Source organism: Delphinapterus leucas, chromosome 1, assembly GCF_059928025.1.
Source record: "Delphinapterus leucas isolate spDelLeu-1000000601 "Yukka" chromosome 1, BTC_Dleu_Yukka2, whole genome shotgun sequence".
NCBI lineage: Eukaryota > Metazoa > Chordata > Mammalia > Artiodactyla > Monodontidae > Delphinapterus > Delphinapterus leucas.
Window position 1 is genome coordinate 156828005 of NC_143129.1, and position 23418 is coordinate 156851422.

General features: G+C 49.2%; 1 protein-coding gene across 2 annotated transcripts in view; it reads left to right on the forward strand.

The window, feature by feature from the left end:
• Positions 1 to 23418, forward strand: part of HIVEP3 (HIVEP zinc finger 3) — a 131508-nt gene that overhangs the window by 53913 nt on the left and 54177 nt on the right. For both annotated transcript variants that reach the window (XM_022575425.3, XM_089895080.1), the window contains exon 2: positions 16633 to 22234. In XM_022575425.3, the coding sequence (XP_022431133.2) occupies positions 17165 to 22234 (5070 nt within the window). In that variant the 5' untranslated portion in view covers positions 16633 to 17164. The remainder of the gene's footprint in view (positions 1 to 16632; positions 22235 to 23418) is intronic.

Here is a 23418-nt window from a genome sequence, read left to right on the forward strand (position 1 = left end):
ACATTTCTAGCACCCCAGAAACTCCTACATGCCCCTTCCTACGTGCCAATGCCTACGTGCACCACCAGAGCTAACCACCATTCTGATTTCTAATACAATAATTAGTTTTGCTAAACTTTAATTAAATGGAATCATACAGTATTTAGCCTATTGTGTCTGAACTCCTTTGCTTATTATTTTACCTGTGAGATCCATCTGTATTTTTGTCTGTAGCAGTACTTTGTTCTTTTTAATTACTGTGTGATAATCCTTGTATGAATATACCTCAACTTATTTATCTATTCTGTTTGTTGTTGGCATTTAGGTTGTTTCCAGTTTTTTGCTGTTTCATAACATAAATCTACCATGAACATTCTTGTTTGCATTTTTTGGCAGACATTTACATGCATTTCTGTAGGAAACATTCTTAACAGTGGAATTTTTAGGTCATGGGATAGGTGTGGGTTTGGCTTTGAAGATTTTGCCAATCAATTGTCCAGATGGTTGTGTCTATTTACTTTCCCACCAACAATGTACAAGAAGAGTTCCAGTTGCTCCACATTCTTGCGTTTGGTATCATTTTGTTTGTTTCACCTTAGCCATTCTGCTGAAAGTGTGGTGGATTTAATTTGTATTTTCCTAATGAGTAATGGTGTCGAACACCTTCTCATATGCTTGTTGACCATTTAGATAACCTCTTTTTTTTTTTTTTTTTTTTTTTGCGGTGCACGGGCCTCTCACTGTTGTGGCCTCTCCTGTTGAGGAGCACAGGCTCCGGACGCGCAGGCCCAGCGGCCATGGCTCACGGGCCCAGCCGCTCCGCGGCATGTGGGATCTTCCCGGACCAGGGCATGAACCCATGTCCCCTGCATCAGCAGATGGACTCTCAACCACTGTGCCACCAGGGAAACCCTAGATAACCTCTTTTTTAAAGTACCTGTTCAAATCTTTTGCCATTTTAACAAAATCATGGTAAAATACACAAAACATAAAATTTACCATTTTAACCCTTTTTAAGTTCAGTAGTATTATTTTCACAGGGTTGTGCAATATCGGTGACTCTCCAGAACTCTTCATCTCTCAAAACTGAAACTCTATACTCATTAAACAACAAATCTCCATTCCCCTTTCCCTGCCAGCCCCTGGTAACCACCATTCTTTTCTGTCTCTATGAAGTCAACTCTTCTAGGTACTTTGTATAAGTGGAATCATATAGTATTTGTCTTTTTGTGACTGGTTTATTTCACTTTTAGCATAATGTCCTTGGGGTTCAACCATATTGTAGCACGTGTCAAAATTTCCTTCCTTTTTAAGACTGGATAATATTCTATGCATGTATATACCACATTTTGTTTATTCATTCATCCATCAGTGGACACTTGGATTATTTCTACCTTTGGGCTATTGTGAATAATGCTGCTTTGAACATGGGTGTACAAATATCTCTTTGAGACTCTGCTTTCAATTCTTTGGAGTACATACCCAGAAGTGGAATTGCTGGATCATATGGTAATTCTATTTTAATTTTTTTTGAGGAACCACCATACTGTTTTCCAAAGAGGCTGAACCATTTTGGATTCCCACCAACAGTGCATAAGGTTTCTCTACATCCTTGCCAATTCATGTCATTTTCTGGGGTTTTTTTTCTTTTTGTTTTTTTAGTAGCCCTTCTAATGTGCATGAGTTGGTTTCTCGTAGTTTTGATTTGTATTTCCCTAATGATCAGTGACGTTAAGCATCTTTTCATGTGTTTTTTGGCCATTTGTATATCTTCTTCAGAGAAATTCAAGTCTTTTGCTCATTTTTTAATCTGGTTGTTTGGTTTTTGTTCTTGAGTTGTAGGAGTTCTTTATATATTCTTCATATGACCCCTTATCACATGTATGATTTGAAAATATTTTCTCCCATTCTGTAGACTGCCTTTTCACTCTGTGGATTGTGTCCTATGGTACACAAAAGTGTTAAATTTTGATCAAGTCCAGTTTATCTATTTTTACATTGGTTTCCTGTGCTTTAGTCTCATATCCAAGAAATCATTGCTAAGTCCAGTGTCATGAAGCTTTTCCCCTATGTTTTCCTCTAAGAGTTGTATAGTTTAGCTCTTATGTTTAGATCTTTGATTCATTTTAACTTTGGCCGTTTTTAATTGGGTGGTGTGCCTTCTTAAAATTTATTTTTAGGAACTTTTTATATTCTGGATGAGTCCTTTGTTGAATATGTATTGAAAATATCTTCTCCCAGTCTGTGGTTTGTCTTTTTACTCTATTATTGGTATCTTCTGATGAGCAGAAGTTTTTCATTTTAATGAAGCCCAATTTATCAACCCTTTCCTTTATGATTATGCGATTTTGCTTTTTGTGAACGGCATAAGAAGTCTTTGCAGGCCCCAAGTTTATGAAGATATGTTCTTTTGTTTTTTCCTACAAACTTTATTGTTTAATCTTTTGTATTCAGGCCAGTCATCCTTTTCACATTAATTTTTGTGTATGCTGTAGACAAGGTTCATTCTTTTCCATATGGATATCCAATTGCATCAGTACCATTTGTTGAAAAGGCTAACATTTCCCCCACCAAATGCAATCACACCTTAGTTATAAATCGGGTGACTGTATATGTGGGGGTCTGTTTTCTTACTCTGTTGTTTCCACGGATTTTTGTTGTTGTTCTATCCCTTGTGTTGATGCCACACTATCTTGATTACTGTAGCTTTTTATAGTAAGATCTATAATTTATGTCTGTTTTCATATTACTGGCCTGGCATTGAGAAGGCCCACGTAATATTTGCAGACTGAGTGAATAAATGAAGAAATGAGTTGCAAAGCAATCATTGTAACTGCTGTATCATTACTAGTATAGTTTATAGCCATCTTGCCACATGGGCAAGAATGGTGGAGACCATAGGTATTCCCTACTTTTGTCATTGTCCATTTTGGAATACACTTTGTATGTCACCCAGTCTCTCTGGTCATTTGTCCTTATAGAGTTTATGATGTGTGCATATATGTGTTATAGTGTGTTCTATATATTACCCTTTAGAGTGGACCAAAGGGCCTTAACTACCTAGGAAGCTTGTAGGCAGGTGTGACTTTTGTACCATTGGCATTTGTATAGAAACAAAATGACATCAAAGGAACAGCTAGACCTGCTGGACACCCATGAGAGAGCAGGCCATTGGGACAAACGTGGAGTACAGGTGTTTCTTAGGACTGGCAGAATGCGAATGGCTGGAAGACAAGTCTGCCTGACTGTGCCCAGCTTTCATTTCAGGCCTTGTTCTTCTTTAGGCTCTTTTACCCACAAGTACTTCCTAGCCCATTTAAGATAAGCAGGCCGAGTTAAGTTCAGATGTTCACCAAGTTCTTACAGGTGTCCAGAAGCCTCTTTTAATCCTTACCGGAACAAGGCGGTTATAAATAAATAACGAAATAGGTGGGTGGATAGATAACTAGATTTATAACAGTAGGTAACTTCATAAATTGATTAACTACAAGCATCTGGGCTTCACTGGGCCCTTGTTGAGTTCAGGCTACAGTTCCTGATCTTACTTCATTTTCAGTCTCAGTGGGAATAAGACTTAAAACACAGTAGCTACCTTCTTTGGTGAAAGAGGGAAAAAAGGACTCTTCACAAGGCCAGTCCACAGGATGGGAAGGAATGCTGCTAGGAACAGTATTTGGTTACCTGAAGTGTTAGGACTGTGATTCATATCTGAGTCCTGTCTGCAAAGCTGGCATGGCTCCAGCTGCCTTGAGGGTCTCCACGGCAGAAGTCACCCGATGACCCAAGTTTAGGTTCCAGCTCTGCCATTAGCAGCTTTGTGATTTTGTGTCTCAGTTTCCTCATCTGTAAAATGCAAATGATAATGGTCCCTGCCTGATAGAATTATTGTGTAAAACACTAAGAATGGCCCTGACACATACTAAGAGTTCAGTTGTTTGGTCTAGACACAAGGCATTGGTGAGGACCATCTTTGCCTTACTTTTCACAACCACAAATACTCAGGCTAAGTCTGGGCTTCCGAAGGTCTGGCGGAGTGGAGTTCTGGCTGCGTTGTTGTTTGGTCTTGACTGTAAAACCTGTTCCTGCTCTCCTGGAGATGTCTCTGGAGATGGCCCCTCCCCTGGGATGTTAATTCCACCTCGATCCCTGGGCTTTCTCACAGGAAGACAAACACCAGCCAGTTATAACTCACCCAGGATTACCTAGATTTCTCTTTGCTATGAATAGAATTTGCTTCTCGACCAGTGTGTACAAATTCCAAGCCTTGTCTGGGTCTTGGGGTTGGAAGGGAGGAGGAGAAGGGAAAGTAGGAACACAGAGACAGTCATCTAAGGGAAATGATTTGGGAGCTGCCCAGACAGTGAATAATCTATCGCTCATTGTTGATAGAAAGCATTTATCCAGAAACTCAGCCCTGAGGTTAACAGGGTCATGCAGAGTGATTGCACGTAGGGAGGAGAGTGGCGTAAGCGGAGATGGCTGTGGTTAACTGGAAAGACTTCCTGGAGGAGCTGGGTGCTGGGAAAACAGGCAGAATCCACCCAGGGCCCTTCTGACCAAGGTCAATGCTCTTGGGGGTTTTCTAGGCAGTGGCCTGAACTCAGGGTTCACATCCTACCTCTGCCCTTTCTTGTGTCATCTGAAGCAATTAGCTTCACCTCTTTGAGCCTCAGTGCTCTCAAAAGGGCATCTGTGTGAGGATCAATATGTTAACGTTTAGTGTAGTTTGGGCACACAGTAGATGCTCATTTAACTAATTTTAAAATATTTTTAATATTTTACTCAGTGCTGGGTCCAGTGCCCGGCACTGAAATACAGAGGTGAATAAGGCCCAGCCACTGCCCAGTTCAGGGAGAGACAGGTTTCCCAGGAAGATACTGATGAACTGGTTAAGCCACAGGTCTGACCCAAGGCAGACATCTCAGGCTTCTCAGGGAAGCAGCACTATTTGACCTGTTGGACTAGTAGAAAACTTCTTCCCAGCATAGGCAATCCACCAGACCCTAGGTGCTGCCTGTTTCCAGGCCAGAGGGTGTGAGGGGCTGGTCACCCTGGAAACCTGATCCAGCCCAGCAGCACACCCTGGGCCACCCCATAGCACCAGACTGTGCCTTCTACCTGCTTTCTGAGGGTCAGTACTGACCCCAGCTCAGTTGGAAGATCTGTTTGGCAGAACTGAGCCTTCACAGTTTGGGGCTTTTTCTTGTCATTCTAGGACCTGGGAGGGAACTTTTGAAATCTTCTGCCCACACCCTGAACGGCCTGCACACGGGGCTCGGAAGCCCCAAAGCCCTGGAGGGGAGAGAGGCAGCAAACTCACCGTTCCCTGTGACCACATTCGGGCCTCCTGAGCGCTGCATGTGTTGAACCTCCCCGCTAGACTACAATCCTTTTCTTTCAAGTCTAACCATCAAGATTTTCCCCATATTTCAAGGCCTAGTTCAAGCACATGTGCTTTCAGGAAGCATTCCCTGACTCCTCTGTGAAATCAACCTCCAGACTCCTTTCTCTGTCTGTTCCCTGGGGAACAGGACTGTGTTCAAGCAGAGAGGTCCAGAGCCTGTAGGTTAGAGTTAATGCAAAGTGAACGCGCTGGGTGGAGAGAGGAGGCTGGACAGGCTGGGCAGGGCCTGATTGTGAGGAAGCTGAAACACCATTGGCTGCATCTCCCTGCAGTTGGGAGCTATTGAGAGTTCTTGACAGAGGGAGGGGCCTGGTGAAGTTGGCAATTGAAGAGATTTCACTTTCCCCAGTAAATGGTGGGGTGGGGTGGAGGAACATTGGGGACCTAGAGGTAAGGTGATTAGTTACAGGAGGCAATTAGAGGAGTTTCATCAGTTTCCCCAAATATGGGGCTGTAGAAAAGTTTATGTCAGATTTTTACAAAGGGAGTTTTGTAAAAATATAGATTCTGAGGCTGTTTTCCCAGAGATTCTGTTTCAGTGGATCTGGATGGGGCTAGAACCTGTGCTTTTAGAAGATGCCCCAGGACATTTCAGTGGAGTGAGGGTGGACTGTTCAATAATGGTGTTAGGACAACTGACTAGCTATATTGAAAAGACACTAAGCTCTATCTCTACCTCACTCCTTACACAAAAATAAATGCCAGATGGAGCCAAGATAGAAATGGAAAGGAAGGGAGGGAGGGAAGGATGGAAGGAGGAACAGAGGGGTGGAGGGACAGAGAGAGGGCAGAAAAAAAAATCATAAAGGGACTAGAAGAAAAGTGGGCGACATTCTAAAGAATAATCTTGGACACGAAACCTATAAGTCATAAAAGGAAAGATTGATGATGCATTTGACGACATAGAAACAAAATTTTTCTGTTCAGCAAAGTTAAAGACTAATAATAAATAGAGAAATATTTGCAGTTCATATAGAAAGGATTAATATCCCCAGTATCGAGTTTGTGTAAACAAATACATATATAATTCATTAGAAACGTACACAAAGGCTATGAAAAATAATTCCCTGAATGAAATAATTGTTTGATAAGCTTATGCACAGTTCTAAGCCTTGTTCTAGAGAACAAGAAATACAGATTTAAAAAATAATAAGCGGGCTTCCCTGGTGGCGCAGTGGTTGAGAGTCTGCCTGCCGATGCAGGGGACGTGGGTTCGTGCCCCGGTCTGGGAGGATCCCACATGCTGCAGAGCGACTGGGCCTGTGAGCCATGGCCGCTGAGCCTGCATGTCCAGAGCCTGTGCTCCGCAACAGGAAAGTCCACAACAGTGAGAGGCCCATGTACTGCAAAAAATAAATAAATAAATAGTAATAATAAAAATAAAAATAAATAAATAAGGTATCTCTGTGGTAAGCAGACTAATGATTACCAAAGATGTCCACATCCTAATTCCTGGAACCTGTGAATTTGTTGCCTTTCATGACAGAAGGAACTTTGTAGATGAGATTAAATCAAGGATGTGGAGGTGGGGAGATTATTCTAGATTATCCAGGTGGGGACCAACATAATCACAAGAGCCCTTATAGGTGAAAGAGTGGCAGAGCAGTTAGTGTTGGAGTGAGTCGATGTGAGAAAGATGTGGCCAGCCACTGCTGGCTTTGAAGGTGGCAGGGGCCAGGATCCAAGGAGTGCAGGCGACCTCTAGCAGGTGGACAAAGCAAGAAAATGTTGAGGATCACACAACAGAGCTGTGTCAGGGGCTTCCTGCTACAGGTAACTGGGTCCCATGCAGGCAGAGTGACTCCACGCCTCTCCCACTGCCCTTGCTGGAGGAGACACACAGAGCCTGAGAAACAGGGTAGCTGACTATGGTGAGGAGTCCAGGTGTTCTGCCCCCTGGCTCTCTTCAGGTGCCCTACCTGCCATCCTACCTGCAGCCCAGTTCTGTCTTCTCCTGAGGAGCTCCCAGGGAAGCTGAATCAGAGTCAGGCAGTCCCTGCCATTCAGGGGAAATGGCCCCAAACAGAGAATTGGAGGACTCAGGAATTTTCTTCCATTTGGCCTGAACACCTCCTAGCTGGCTCTCCATGGGCAGGTCATGCCTCTCCTCTGGGCTGGGCCTCAGTATCCTCCCAGAAGCAAATTAAGATGATGGGTACAAAGTGCTGTGAGTCTGAGGACAGGATATTCTCATGCAATTCATCCATTTGTCTGTAATGGAGGCCAGGATCCAGGCCCCTCTGAGAGCTGTCCTGCCCTGGGCCTCACTGACTAGGCACCATTTCACAGGAAGCCAGTGACCAAGAGGTACACTGGAGGCTCCAAAATCTCCAGCCTCAGTAGGGGAACCATCTAGTACAGCTTCCCTGGAGGCAGTGGGATGGACCAGCCCATCTGGGAAAGCTGTGTGCCAAGATTGCAATGACTTCATCCGTGAGTATATTCAGTTCTAGCTTGAGCCCTGGGTTGGTATGAAACATTCAATCTGAAAAGTGTCCCAGAAAATCAGATCCATAAGACCTGTCACCACCTGATCACCTGCCTATGCTTTTGTCCCCACTGCTGTTACCACTTGGCCCCGCCCAGCTTGGGAACCAATACCTCTCTTGTCTGGGGGACTTAGAAAGGCTATACCACTAGCTGAGTGGTTCAGCATTGTGTTGGCTTCTTTGGAGGCCCTGCTTTGACCTACAGATTCAACATGTGCTCTCATTTTTCGAGCACCAGCTGTGTACCAGACACAGGCATACCTTGAAGATGTTGTGGGTTTGGTTCCAGACCACCACAGTAAAGCGAGTCACACAAATGTACTGGTTTCCTAGTGCATATAGAAGTTACGTTTACACTATACTGTAGTCTACGAAGTGCGCAATAGCATTATGTCTAAAGAAAGCAACGTACGTACCTTAATTAAAAAGTACTTTATTGCTAAAAAATGCTAACCCTCTTCTGAGCCTTCAGTGAGTCATAATCTTTTTGCTGGTGGAGGGTCTTGCCTCTGCTGATGGCTGCTGACTGATCAGGGTGGTGATTGCTGAAGGCTGGGGCAGCTGGGGCAGTTGATTAAAATAAGACAACAGTGCAGTTTGCCGCATTCATTGACTGCTTCCTTTCACGAACAGTTTCTCTGTAGCATGCAATGCTGTTTGGTAGCAACTTACCCTCAGTAGAACTTATTTCAAAATTGGAGTCAATCCTCTCAGACCCTGCTGCTGCTTTATCAACTAAGTTTATGTAATATTCTAAATCCTAGGTCATTGTTTCACAAAATCTTCTTGATTTTGTCTTCACAGAACCTTCAGTAAGAGTAGATTCCATCTCAAGAGACCACTTTCTTTACTGATCCCTAGGAAGCAACGCCTCATCTGTTCAAATTTTATCATGAGATTGCAGCAGCTCAGTCACACCTTCAGGCTTCACTTCTAATTCTCTGGCTATTTCTACCACATCTGCAGTTACTTCCTCCACTAAAGTCTTAAACCTCTCAAAGCCATCCATGAGGGCTGGAATCAACTTCTTCCAAACTCCTATTAACGTTGATACTTCGACCTCTTCCCATGAAATCATGCATGTTCTTAACGGTATTTTAATGGTGAATCCTTTCCAGAAGGTTTTCAATGTACTTTGCCCAGATCCATCAGAGGAATCCCTGTCTATGGCAGCTATAGCCTTATGAGATATATTTCTTAAATAATAAGACTTGAAAGTTGAAATTACTCCTTGACCTATGGACTGGAGAATGGATGCTGTGTTACCGGCATGAAAACATTAATCTTGAACATCTCCATCAGAGCTCTTGGGTGACCAGGTGCATTGTCAATGAGCAGTAATAGTTTGGAAGGAATCTTTTTTTTTCTGAGCAGTAGATCTCAACACTGGGCTTAAAATATTCAGTAAACCATGTTGTAAACAGATGTGCTGTCGTCTAGGCTTTGTTGTTCCATTTATAGAGCCCAGGCAGAGTAAGATTCAGCATAATCCTTAAGAACCCTGGGATCTTTCAGAATGGGTAAATGAGCATTGGCTTCAACTTGAAGTCACCAGCTGCGTTGACCCCTAACAAGAGAGTCAGCCTGTCCTTTGAAGCTTTGCAGCCAGGCAGTGACTTCTCCTCTTTAGCTATGGAAGTCCTAGATGGACTTCCATATAAGGCTGTTTTCTTCTTCCAAATAAGGCTGTTTCATCTACATTGAAAATCTGTTGTTTAGTGTAGCCACCATAATGAATTATCTTAGCTAGATCTTCTGGATAACTTGCTGCAGCTTCTACGTCAGCACTCGCTGCTTCACCTTGCACTTTGATGTCGTGGAGACGGCTTCTTTCCTTAGACCTCTGCTTAACTTCAAAATTTTCTTGTGTAGCTTCCTCACCTCTCTCAGCCTTCATAGAATTGAAGAGAGTTAGGGCCTTGCCTCGGACTAGGCTTCAGTTTAAGGGAACATTATGGCTGGTTTGGTCTTCTATCCAGACCACTCAAACTTTCTCCTTATCAGCAATAGGCTGTTTCGCTTTCTTATTCGTGTTTTCACTGGAGTAGCTCTTTTAATTTCCTTCAAGAACTTTTCCTTTGCAGTCATAGCTTGGCTAATTCTTTGGCACAAGAAGCCTAGCTTTTGACCTATCTCGGCTTTCAACATGCCTTCCTCACTAAGCTTAGTCATTTCTACCTTTTGATTTAAAGTGAGAGACGTGTGACTGTTCCTGTCAGTTGAACACTTAAGAGGCCACTGTAGGGCTATTAACTGGCCTAATTTCAACATTGTTTTTGTCTCAGGGAATAAGGAGGCCCAAAAAGAGGGAGAGAGACGGTGAATGGCCTCTTGGGACAGTCAGAAAGAACACACAGAACTTTTGTCCATTAAGTCTGCCATCTTATACGGGCATGGTTCATGCAGCCACAAAACAATTGCAATAGTAATAGATCACTGATCACAGGTCATCATAACAAATCTAATAATAATTAAAAAGTTTGAAATATTATGAGAACTACCAAAATGTGACACATAGACAGGAAGTGAGCAAATGGTGTTGGAAAAATGGCGCTGATAGACTTGCTCGATGCAGGGTTGCCACAAACCTTCAATTTGTAAAAAATGCATTGTCTGCAAAGTGCAGTAAAGCGAAGCACAGTTCAATGAGTTATGCCTGTACTTTCTATACGTGATAATCACATTGAGTGCTCACAACAGTCTGCGGCCTAAAAGCAGCAGAGCCAGGATTGGCATCCAGGCCAGTTCTCTTTCCACAAGGCCAGGGCAGCCGCTCAAACAGAAAGACTTCCCCTGATAACAGTGATGGCCATTATTTCTTGACTGTTTACTACATTCCAGGAGGTACTGTACTAAGCGTTGCATATGAAATGACTCAATTTAAACCACATGTGGTACTTTCACTGTCCCCATTTTATAGGTAGGGAGACTGAGGCTTAGAGAGGTCCCCAAAATTTCCAGTTAGGGGGTGGAGAAGCCAGGGTTCAAACACAAGCTGAGTTGCAAAGCTGCCTTTGGGGTCTCATGCTGCGTTGCCGTGTGTGTGGGCTTGGTGACTGGACACCTGCCCCTTCGCAAGAGCCCATCATGTCCTTTAAGCCTGGACACCGGTCTGTGTTGCTGCATTTCCCTGTATCCCAATGTTCCCAGGCCTGGGCTCTGTCAAGCTCTTATTAGGCTCCCCAGGACTAATATTGCACTGCAACCGCCTGTGTGAGTTATTGTGTTTGTTTGACTGCTCTAAAAGGGACCGAGTAGATGTGGCTTAAGACGAGCTAGACAGTGTCGTTCTTTCATGGGGGCAGGCGACTTTGCTTCACGCCATCCCTTGAGGTCAGGTTCCCTTCCATGTGGTCAGAGTTGGCTCACCACCACCACGGCTTCCATGTTCCTTCCTGAGAAAATGAGGACGTGGAGAGCAGACACCTTTCTTTCTGGCCTTGACCTATGAGCTACATCTGTTGGCCAGAACTAGTTGCAAGGGAAGCTGGTAGATACAGTCCAACTGGGTGACCACAGATCCCGCTGATACTCTGGGGTTTCAATTACAAAAAGAAAGGGGAGTGGCTAGTGGGAGACATTTTCAGTCTCTGCCACATTCCCCATTCCCAGCCAGAGCCCCACCATTGGCCTTGGCCACTCTCTGTCCAGACTTCCTTCGGTGACTCTCTGACAGCCCCTTCCATTAGTCCCCAGACCCACATCTTCACACTCACCCTCTCTTGCCACCAGCTGAGCGCCCAGCCACTTTTACTTTTCTTTGCAGCAAAAGAATTCTGCCCCGTCTTGTACAGACACACACACACACACACACACACACACACACACACAGTGTCACACACAGAGATTCTCAGAAGGGGCACTGGTTTTGGTGTTGGGTCCTTAAATAAAAACACTTACTGTTTGCCTCCTGTCCAGCCTCTGGCCTTCTGTGCCGGGTTTCAGCTTTTGAAAATAAGGGGAAGGCTTGCTTTCCCGGTGTTTTTAACATCGGTATGTTTTATTATTTATGGTCAGTAAAATTTTGACCAGATTTTGGCATATTGGGACACATGCATGCATGTATATGTGTAACTAAATTATAAGAACTTTATGCTCCAAGTCCGGGGCAGATTGACCTAATAGCCCCTGGACATCAGGCTCCTGTCCCTGTCTTGTCTCAGTCTTCTCTAACTTGGCTGGTGACCCAAGCTCCCTAGTCTAGAGCCCGTGCAGATTCAAGTTGGCCCCCTGCCAGGACTGGTGGAATTGACCACCTGACAGAGCCCACCTCCCACCTCCCCCTTGGTAGAGCCCTCTGGGAGTCCACTCTGGGCCATGGCCACATTGTCCCTGCACCTTGGATACGAAAGTGGTTTCCAGTTTGGTTTCAGAGCTTCAGGCCCCCTTGCCTCAGCCCTGTTGGATCCTCCCTCACTTCTCACTCCCCTGAGGCCTTTGTGACTCCAGCCCCAGCACCCTGCTCTCTCCCTTGTCGGGCTGTCCTAATAGCTAGACCTATGGAAGCTTCCAGAAGTGGGAGCCAAGTTGTCTGATATGCTAGCCAACTGGATCTTGAAACTCAGGTTCTCTTCATGGTTCTAAGCTGGCTTCTAAGCCAGAGCTCTGAAGGCTGTGGCCTCAGTGGCAGGCAATGTGGACCCCATAGCCATTCTGCCACCATCAGCAGAGGACATCCATCCTCCCTCTGGCCTGAGGCTCAGGCCCCTGTTGGCCCAGCTTCTGGGCCCTGTCAAGAAAACCCTCTACCTCTGACCTCATGTCACTGGTGACTTTTACAGGTGTGCAGCTTTTTCTTCTGTTACTTCAAGTTTATATTAAAACTTTACACATACCTTCAGAAGCACAGAAGATAGAAAAGAGCCATCTTCTTAGTGTCACTTGGTCACAGTGATTGGAAACAGTCCTTCTAAAGGGACTAAAGAGTTAAGTAAACAAGTGATGGCGCCAGTGTGAACTCTAATCCATTCCAAGGCTGAAGCCTTCTTCGCCCTCACGGGGTTGCCCCAGTCCTGCTGCCACCTCCCTTTGCCTCTCATATTAACGACCTCTGGCCTGGCACGAGGTGTGGCAGCAGAGAGCCCTGGCCCAGGAGCCCGAGGACCTGTGTGGCCTGAAATAGTCATGGCCCCCTGCAGCTCAGGTGCCCTCTGTGCAGAATGAAGGGGTGGGCCTTTCGGCCCTCGGGCCTCACTGACCCACTCCTTCTGGGTCGCCGATGGTGCTGACGTGTCCTGGCTGCTCCTGCCCCAGAGGGTGCTGGCAGGAGGGCCCGCTTGAGAAGAGCCCTGAGCCCGGCTCACAGGTGCAGCCCGGATGCTGACCCCAGGCAGGTGGTGCTGGCCCAGTGGGTCACCTGATGGCACAATAGTCACCTGGCTCCCTCATCCACCCCACCCCTCCTACCTGGCCTGGGAGTCTCCCAACCCCAGCCTCTGGGCACTTCCCCACCTGCCCCTGGAGAGCCTGTGGCTCGGTGAAGGGAGAACCACAGGACTCGACGATGTAGAGTCCTCCTTGGCCAACTGACCCTCACCCAGACTGACCATTCACCACCCAGTCATGTGGAGGGTCCCTTCCATCCACTGGAAGAAGCAAAGCTTACCACTAGCTAGTATTCTGGGGGTGCTCTGAGATCCTTGCATGAAAGGGTCACTAGAAATAGTAGGCAGAGTCAACCTTCTATTATCTATACAGAGCACCCAGGGGCCTCCCCCTCCACTCCCCCTACAGGTACAGCCAAGCCCGGGAGTTGCAGACCAGTGTGGAGCACAGTTCTCCATCTACACTGCAGATGCTGGCTGCCTCACCTGACCTTTCTATGACTCAGCACTTCTGCCCACATTAGCTTGGATAAACGAGGCCTGGGGTAATGCCACCAGGATAGACTCCCCAACCTCAATCTGCTCCCCATTTCTCCTGTCCAGCAGCCACAGTGAGGTTAGGACGTACGTTGAAAGGCCCCCTTGATTGTTAAGCCTCTGGACGCCCACTGATGCTCATTGCCAGGGATACAGCCACGTCCTGTGGGGCCAAGCTGGTGCCTCCATAGAACAGGGAGCCACAGACTGCAGTGCCCATTGTGCCACAGTGGTCCTAGGGGGCATTTATTCACCGAGGTGGAGATGAGCCCTGGCCAGAGGGTGGGAGGCAGAGGGTGGTCTGCCTCAGCTACCATCACTGTGCAATTTTTAGGGAAAATCACATCATCCTTCTAGGCCTCAGTTTCCTCATCTGTCAAGTGAGGGGATGAGACTAGGCAACCAGTCTCTAGGAATCCACAGGAGACCATGGTGTCATTTCAGTCCTCACAGCAAAGACCAAAAGTTTGTACCAGACCCCCAGAGATGGTACTTGTGCCTGGTTTGGGTCACAAGGTAAATATTGACTGTAAGGGTAACCATTTGTTCTGATTTGCCTGGGACAGCCCTGGTTTATTGCTGTTGCTCCCCCATAATTATTAGTTGTACCTCTTTCACTCTCAAAAGTGTCCTAGTTTGGGTGATATCTTACATGGCCACCCTATTGACAGTAATATGATGAAATGAGATTTCCCTGCTTCGGGAGGATGCTCTGTGCCTGAGTCAAAGGAGGGCTTTGACTGCTCAAAGAATAGCCTTGGAGGGATGTCATCTGAAGACATAGGTGATCTCGTGCACCATTCACTGCCCCTGTCTGAAGTACCACATGAAAAAGTTCTTTTCAATCAATCCTCTGCTTCCTGCAAGGAATTTATATATTTCTTCCTCTCTGGATATAAAGACTCTGTAATGGACCATATCTCTCTTTTCTCCTTGACTGCCAGGAAGCTCAGATATAAGTGTATAGCTGAACTGTAGAAGCACTGTAAGCCGTTATGATCGTTATACCAATATTCTCTCACCAATCCTGACCTCCTGCCTTATTTACATTTTCCTTTGCTCTGATTTGTTATTCTCTTTCTTTTTTTTTTTTTTTTTTAATTTTTTTTTTTGCGGTACGCGGGCCTCTCACTGTTGTGGCCTCTCCCATTGTGGAGCACAGGCTCCGGACGCGCAGGCTCAGTGGCCATGGCTCACGGGCCCAGCCGCTCCACGGCACGTGGGATCCTCCCACACCGGGGCACAAACCCGTGTCCCCTGCATCGGCAGGTGGACTCTCAACCACTGCGCCACCAGGGAAGCCCTGTTATTCTTATTTACAACTTTCTTATATTTATTTATAGCTTCTCATTCTTTTAAAAATATTTATAAAATTTTGTTATAGTTACATTGAAGTCTCTATAGAACCAAGATGGAAAGAAACAAAAAAGGAATAAATTTATAGAATATAATTTTTAGTTAGTTATTGAACTACCTGCCCTTCCGTGGCATGTTACTACGTCCGAGGTCCTGCCATCTGAGCGAAAATTATTTGAGTCTTTCAGACTCGTTAACTTTCTGAGCACTCTGTGAAAGTAAAAGAAGGAAACTTTTCAACACTGCATCAGCAAACACCCAATGAAAATAAAGGTGAGGTCATGAAGGGAGGCTGAGATCAGGATGCCAGGGGCAGAGCAAGCCTGCAGGAGAGGGAAGAAGGCTGCAGAGACACGGTCACCCCCCCCCCCAAGACCCTCACCCAGGGGACAGACACCTGCAAGGTGATTGGGGAATAAAATCTGGCCGTGGGGAGCCTGAGTTCAAGTGCTGGCCCTGCCTCTTAGGAACATAGAACCTTAGCAGGCCACCCTCCCTCTGCAGTCCTTAGTTCTGTCCACTGGAAAGTAAGGTGGCTGGCGAGACAAAGTTCACAGTGACTTCCAGCTTTGAAATTCTCACCATGCTCCTGGGGAGAATGGCTCTGCAATGCCCTTGGAGCCCAGGAAGCCTAGGCTGCCCGACTTTTGGCTGGCCCTGGCAGGGCACACACACTTGGGGCTCTGCTCTGATCAGCTTTGCCCCTCAGTTTGGCAAGGACCCCCATTCTGAACTACTTCCAGGGTATCCCTGGGGCACTGACTGGACAAGGAAAGGTTGAATACCTGGAGGAAACTTCCAGAATGACCCTCCAGCTATTGCTTGGCAGATCTGGTGGTCACGCTGTGTTAGACTGTGAGCTCCCACAGGCTGGGGCAGTGGTTTTAGCTTTTCTATGAAACACTGGTTTGAAAGGTGGGTTAGCAAGGGTTAGCAAAGCCACGAATGATGCCCTTCCTGAACACCCTCAGAACCCAGGGCCAGAGAGAAATACTAACCCGAGAACAGTCCCCCTCTTAGAAAGCTCATCTCCAAATAACCCACTGGCCCCAACTCTTGCACCAGCCATGGGACCGGCCGGGGTTCATTCTACAGCATCCACATCTATTTCCATGTTGGACCCCACCGCAGCCCGAGATGCAGTTGAGGCAGGAATTGCTGTTATCCCATTTCATAGATGAGGCAACTGAGGCTTAGGGAGCTGAAACCCACTTGGAGTCACTCTCTGAGCAGAGACCGGAGCCCAAGCCTCCTATCGCTAAGTGCCCTGAGGTTCCCAGAGCCCACCGTGCCCTCTGCTCCCAGCGCTCCACACAGCCACCGTCCTCAGAACCACAGTGGGCATCCCTGGGAATGCAGACAAGGGAGGCAGCAGCAGTGCTTCAATGCACAGAGCCTGGAGCTCTGGGTTCAGGTCGGGTCTCCCTGGTTAACCTGTAGGGATCTCACCAGGTCGGAGCTGCCCGAGCTGTGGATGAGTCGCAGTAACTCTCTGTTCTCTTCTCTTCTCTTCTATTTCTGTGTGTGTGCTCTTGTCAAGTAGAAGAGCGTGAATTCCCCTCCGCGGCCGTTCATCTCCAACACGGGACAAAAGGGGAGAAGAGGCGGGACGGAGCTGCCCGCGGCGTCCAGCGTGGCTTCTCTTGTGCGGGAACCAGGGATGCCTGGGCCATGCACACAGCCGTCTCCATCCGTCAACGGTTCACATAGCACACAGGGGACTTGTGGGGGGCCACTTGCCACTGCCAACTGAAACAATACAATGGCAACACTGACATCCTTCATGACGTTTCCACGACAGACATTCAGGCAGAAAGTGCTGGCGCGTTTTCTGTCTGCAAAGTAGAGGGCCATGCCTCACTGACGTGAATAGACTGGGCCCTGATGACCTGCTCTGAGTCCACTAGCACCCAGTGACACTTGCAAAAAAAATTCCCAAAACCATCTTGGGTTTGGCTTCCATAGCTCTTGACCAATGTGGCCCAAGCCAGACATCTCCTTGGGACTCTTGGATTATTCGTAAATGCGGCCTGCCCCGACCTTCCCTGAATAGCATCTGAAGTCCCGTGGAGGTCATGGATCCTGAACAAAGTGTCAAGGGCACCAAGAAGGCTGAGGGAAGTCCCCGGAAGCGGCTGACCAAAGGAGAGGCCATTCAGACCAGTGTCTCATCCAGCACCCCGTACCCAGGCAGCAGCACCGCTGCCACCCAAGAGGGCCCCTTCCAAGAGCTCCTAGCCCCACAGCCCTTCCCAGGCCCCTCATCGGTTCTTAGGGAAGGCTCTCAGGAGAAAGCAGGCCAGCCACAGAATCCCCCCAAGAGGTCCTCCATCGAAGCCTCGGTCCACATCTCGCAGATTCCGCAGCACCCTCTGACACCAGCATTCATGTCGCCCGGCAAACCCGAGCATCTCCTGGAGGGGTCCACGTGGCAGCTGGTTGACCCCATGAGACCCGGACCCTCAGGCTCTTTCGTGAGCCCTGGGCTCCATCCTCAGAGCCAGCTCCTCCCTTCCCATGCTTCCATCATTCCTCCCGAGGACCTGCCTGGCATCCCCAAAGTCTTTGTGCCCCGTCCCTCGCAGGTCTCCTTGAAGCCCACAGAAGAGGCACACAAGAAGGAAAGGAAACCGCAGAAACCGGGCAAGTACATATGCCAATACTGCAGCCGCCCCTGTGCCAAGCCCAGCGTGCTCCAGAAACACATCCGCTCGCACACGGGTGAGAGGCCCTACCCCTGTGGCCCCTGCGGCTTCTCCTTCAAGACCAAGAGTAACCTCTACAAGCACAGGAAGTCCCATGCCCACCGCATCAAAGCCGGCCTGGCCTCGGGAATGGGCGGAGAGATGTACCCCCCAGGGCTGGAGATGGAGAGGATCCCTGGGGAAGAGTTTGAGGAACCCACTGAGGGGGAAAGCACAGATTCGGAAGAGGAAACCGGCGGCACGTCCACTCACCCCGCAGAGCTGTCGCCGAGGCCCAAGCACCCCCTCCTGTCCAGCGGTTTGTACAGCTCTGGGAGCCAGGGTTCCAGCCACGAACGCTGTTCCTTGTCCCAGTCCAGCTCAGCCCCGTCGCTCGAGGACCCTGCTCCCTTCGCAGAGGCCTCATCCGAACACCCCCTGAGCCATAAACCCGAAGACACCCACACGATAAAGCAGAAGCTGGCCCTCCGCTTGAGCGAGAGGAAGAAGGTGATCGACGAGCAGGCGTTCCTGAGCCCGGGCAGCAAAGGGAGCACCGAATCTGGGTATTTCTCACGCTCCGAGAGCGCCGAGCAGCAGGTCAGCCCCCCAAACACCAATGCCAGGTCCTACGCCGAGATCATCTTCGGCAAGTGCGGGCGGATCGGGCAGCGGACCGCCATGCTGACGGCCACCTCCACCCAGCCCCTCCTGCCCCTGCCCACCGAAGACAAGCCCAGCCTGGTGCCTCTGTCTGTGCCCCGGACGCAGGTGATCGAGCACATCACCAAGCTCATCACCATCAACGAGGCTGTGGTGGACACCAGCGAGATAGACAGCGTGAAGCCCAGGCGGAGCTCCCTGTCACGGCGGAGCAGCATGGAGTCGCCCAAATCCAGCCTCTACCGGGAGCCCCTGTCCTCCCACAGCGAGAAAACGAAGCCCGAACAATCACTGCTGAGCCTCCAGCACCCGCCCAGCACCACCCCCCCTGTGCCTCTGCTGAGAAGCCACTCAATGCCTTCTGCCACCTGCACCCTCAGTACCCCCCCACACACCTTCCGAGGCAGCTACTCCTTCGACGACCACGTCGCCGACTCGGAAGCCCTGAGCCGCAGCAGTCAACTGTTTACCTCCCACCCCCGGATGCTCAAGCGTCAGCCGGCCATCGAACTACCTTTGGGCGGGGAGTACAGTTCCGAGGAGGCGGGGCCGAGCAGCAAAGAGGCAGCCTCCAAACCCGCAGATGAACCGGAACCCAGGGAAAGCGACCTCACCAAAAAGACCAAGAAGGGTTTGAAAACGAAAGGGGTGATCTATGAATGTAACATATGTGGTGCTCGGTACAAGAAAAGGGACAACTACGAAGCGCATAAAAAGTACTACTGCTCGGAGCTTCAGATGGCAAAGCCCGTCACCGCAGGTGCTCACGCGTCTCCGGAAGCCGAAAAGAGCCAGGTGGAGCACGAGCCCTGGTCCCAGATGATGCATTACAAACTGGGGACCACCTTGGAGCTCACTCCACTGAGGAAGAGGAGGAAAGAGAAGAGCCTCGGGGACGAGGAGGAGCCAGCCGCATTTGAGTCCACAGAGAGTCAGTTCAGCAGCCCCGGGCCATCAGAGGCTGCTCGGAACCTTCCCTTGGAATCCACCAAGTCACCAGCAGAGCCGAGTAAGTCAGTGCCCTCCCTGGAGGGATCCGCCAGCTTCCAGCCAAGGACTCCCAAGCCAGGGTCCAGTTCAGAATCAGGGAAGGAGAAGAGAACCACGTCCAAAGAAATTTCTGTCATCCAGCACACCAGCTCCTTTGAGAAATCCGACTCTCTGGAGCAGCCCAGCGGCTTGGAAGGGGAAGACAGGTCTGCGGTCCCATTCTCATCGCCCCCGCCCACCCCGCATGGACGCTCGGCTCACTCCCTGCAGCCCAGGTTGGTCCGTCAGCCCAACATTCAGGTTCCCGAGATCCTGGTGACCGAGGAGCCCAACCGTCCAGACACAGAGCCGGAGCCGCCCCCTAAGGAGCCTGAGAAGACGGAGGAGTTCCAGTGGCCCCAGCGCAGCCAGACACTTGCCCAGCTCCCAGCAGAGAAGCTGCCACCCAAGAAGAAGAGACTGCGCCTGGCGGAGATGGCCCAGTCATCCGGGGAGTCCAGCTTCGAGTCCTCCATGCCTCTGTCTCGCAGCCCGAGCCAGGAGAGCGGTGTCTCTCTGAGCGGGTCCAGCCGCTCCGCCTCCTTCGAGAGGGACGACCACGGAAAAGCCGAGGCTGCCGGGCCCTCGTCCGACACACGCTCCAAACCCTTGGGCACCCACATGCTAACTGTCCCCAGCCACCACCCGCACACCCGCGAGATGCGGAGGTCAGCCTCAGAGCAGAGCCCCAATGTTTCCCACTCCACCCATATGACCGAGACACGCAGCAAATCCTTCGACTACGGCAGCTTGTCCTTGACAGGCCCTTCTGCACCAGCCCCAGCAGCTCCAGCGGCCCCAGCAGCCTCAGCAGCCCCAGCAGAGAGAAGGAAATGCTTTTTGGTGAGACAGGCCTCTCTGAGCAGGCCTCCCGAAACCGAGCCAGAGGCCACCCACAAGGGAAGACAGGAGAGTGAGGAACCAAAGCCCTCATCCAGTAAATCTTCGGCCAAAAGCCCATTGCCCCCGATTTCCTCTGCAGCCACCTCACACAGCGGGCACCCGGGAGGCAAGAGCCAGGTGCAGGACAGACCCCCGCTGGGGGCCACGCCACCCTACACAGAAGCACTGCAGGTGTTCCCCCACCCCGTTGCTCAGCTCCCCTTGCAGGAGAAGCCGTACCTGCCCCCGCCCGTCTCCCTTTTCTCCTTCCAGCACCTTCTACAGCATGAGCCAGGGCAGCCTTCAGAGTTCTTCTCCACCCAGGCCATGTCCAGCCTGCTCTCCACACCGTACTCCATGCCCCCGCTTCCTCCCTCCTTATTTCAAGCCCCCCCACTTCCTCTCCAACCGACTGTTCTGCACCCAGGCCAACTCCACCTCCCCCAGCTCATGCCTCACCCAGCCAACATCCCCTTCCGGCAGCCCCCTTCGTTTCTCCCCATGCCTTACCCTGCCTCCTCAGCACTTTCTTCTGGGTTTTTCCTGCCTCTGCAATCCCAGTTCGCCCTTCAGCTCCCTGGTGATGTGGAAAGCCATGTACCCCAGATCAAAACCAGCCTGGCCACACTGGCAACAGGAACCCCTGGCCTCTCCCCCAGCACAGAGTACAGCAGTGACATCCAGCTGCCCCCCGTGGCTCTGCCATCCAGCTGCTCAGCAGCCACGTCAGCCCCTCCGCTGGCCCTGCCTGCCTGTCCAGACACCATGGTGTCTCTGGTTGTGCCTGTCCGCATCCAGACCAACATGCCGTCCTATGGGAGCGCCATGTACACCACTCTTTCCCAGATCCTGGTCACCCAGTCCCAGGGCAGCTCAGCAACTGTGGCTCTTCCCAAGTTTGAGGAGCCCTCATGCAAGGGGACGACTGTGTGTGGGGCAGATGTGTACGAGGTTGGGCCCAGACCGGCTGGGGTAAGTGAAGAGCAAAGCAGAGGTTTCCCGACTCCATACCTGAGAGTGCCTGTGACATTACCTGAAAGAAAAGGCACTTCCCTGTCATCAGAGAGTGTCTTGAGCCTGGAGGGGAGTTCATCAACAGTGGGGGGAAGCAAACGTGTCCTTTCACCAGCTGGCAGCCTTGAACTTACCATGGAAACCCAGCAGCAAAAAAGAGTAAAGGAAGAGGAGGCTTCCAAGGCAGATGAAAAACTCGAGCTGGTGAAACCATGCAGTGTGGTGCTTAGCAGCACCGAGGATAGCAGGAGACTAGAGAAGTCCCACTTGGGCAGCCAGGGCCAGGGCAGGAGGGAAGTAGAAACACTGTCCAGCCTGTCCTCAGATCCATCCGACCCAAAGGAAATTCCTCCCCTTCCTCAGCCCTCATTGCCCCGTGTGACAACCCCGGGCTCAGAGGCTATGAAGGAATATGCCCAGCCGTCTGGTAAACCTCACCGAAGAGGGTTGCTCCCACTGAGTGTGAAGAAAGAAGATTCCAAGGAACAACCTGACCTCCCTCCACTGGCACCTCTCAGCTCACAGCCTCTGTCAGAAACGTCCCCCAGGCCAGCCAAGTTGCAAGAAGGTACGGACTCAAAGAAGGTACTGCAGTTCCCCAGCCTCCACACGACCACTAATGTCAGTTGGTGCTATTTAAACTACATTAAGCCAAATCACATCCAGCATGCAGATAGGAGGTCCTCTGTTTACGCTGGTTGGTGCATAAGTTTGTACAACCCCAACCTTCCGGGGGTTTCCACTAAAGCTGCTTTGTCCCTCCTGAGGTCTAAGCAGAAGGTGAGCAAAGAGACATACACCATGGCCACAGCTCCGCATCCTGAGACAGGAAGGCTTGTGCCATCCAGCTCCCGCAAGCCCCGCATGACAGAGGTGAGTTCAGCCTTGTTTTTCTTCTCCCCACTGATTTTAAAAGTCTTTGCTGAGCTTTTAAAGCCACATTCTCCTCAAGTTCCATTTGCAAAATGAGAGCCAACTGAGTGGGCAGATTTCCTCTCTATCAGCTATGACTGATCACCTTATTTATTGGGTTTCTTTGTCAGTGTCCCTCATATCATTGGACTAGATACATTTCAATAAAGTGAGCTTTAAAGTGATCCACTTTCCCATTAGCTTCTATTGAAAAATCAAAGACACAATCTCAGCCAAAAGACAGATGAAAAACTGCCACTCCAACATACATTTCTCCCTTATCTGGTTAGTCTTTTCCTATTCTTCACATCTACTGTTTCTGTTCTCTGGTGCCACTTGAAATCTTCCCATTGTCAGAGAGTCTAGAATTTGACGCAAATGACTCCTGAAATATTCCTTCTTTCTTTTCTGTGAGGAGAGCAAATAGAGCTTGGCTGCAGTATCCCTCTTTACCAGTAGGTGGCAATGTCACAGCTTGACTCATCTATGCTGGTGGTAGCGCACAGCCCCGACCAAGGGCTTATGTTTACTCCATTGCCTCTGACTTGAGGCTGCATCAGGAGGCATAAAATGAACTGATCCCTGCAAGTTCAGGAAGATTGACATTTGATAATTCCAAGTTTGCTTCAGACCAGTGACACCTCCATATCCTGACAAGGCCAGCATAAGGATTTAGGCCATGATGTGCTATGCTGACTTGATATTTGTGGAATAACAATTGGTCTTATTGGTTGAGTAGCCTCACTGTGCCAGGCATTGCTCTGTGCCCTTGAATCCAGTTGATACTCATCTCTACCTGTGAGGTAGCAGTATCATCTTCATTCTGTAGATGAGGGAACTGAGGGTCAGAGGGTGAGAGAGGTCCAGGTCACAGGGCAAATATTTGGCAAACCCAGAATTTGAACCCAAACCTGTCTGACTCCAGAGAGTCTATTTTTCTTCTTTCTATTATTTGAGGAAAGAAAACCTTAAAAGTGACTGCAAGTTTAGAGATGTTCATTGGTGTGTCTCCAGATTCTTTGACCAAATAAGTCCCCTAAATTCCTATTGTAGATAAATGAACAAAACTATGTTCGATAACTTCTCCTATATTTGTATCCTGCTCTTTTATTGAGTGACTTTTGTGCATTGAATTTGTCCTTAGC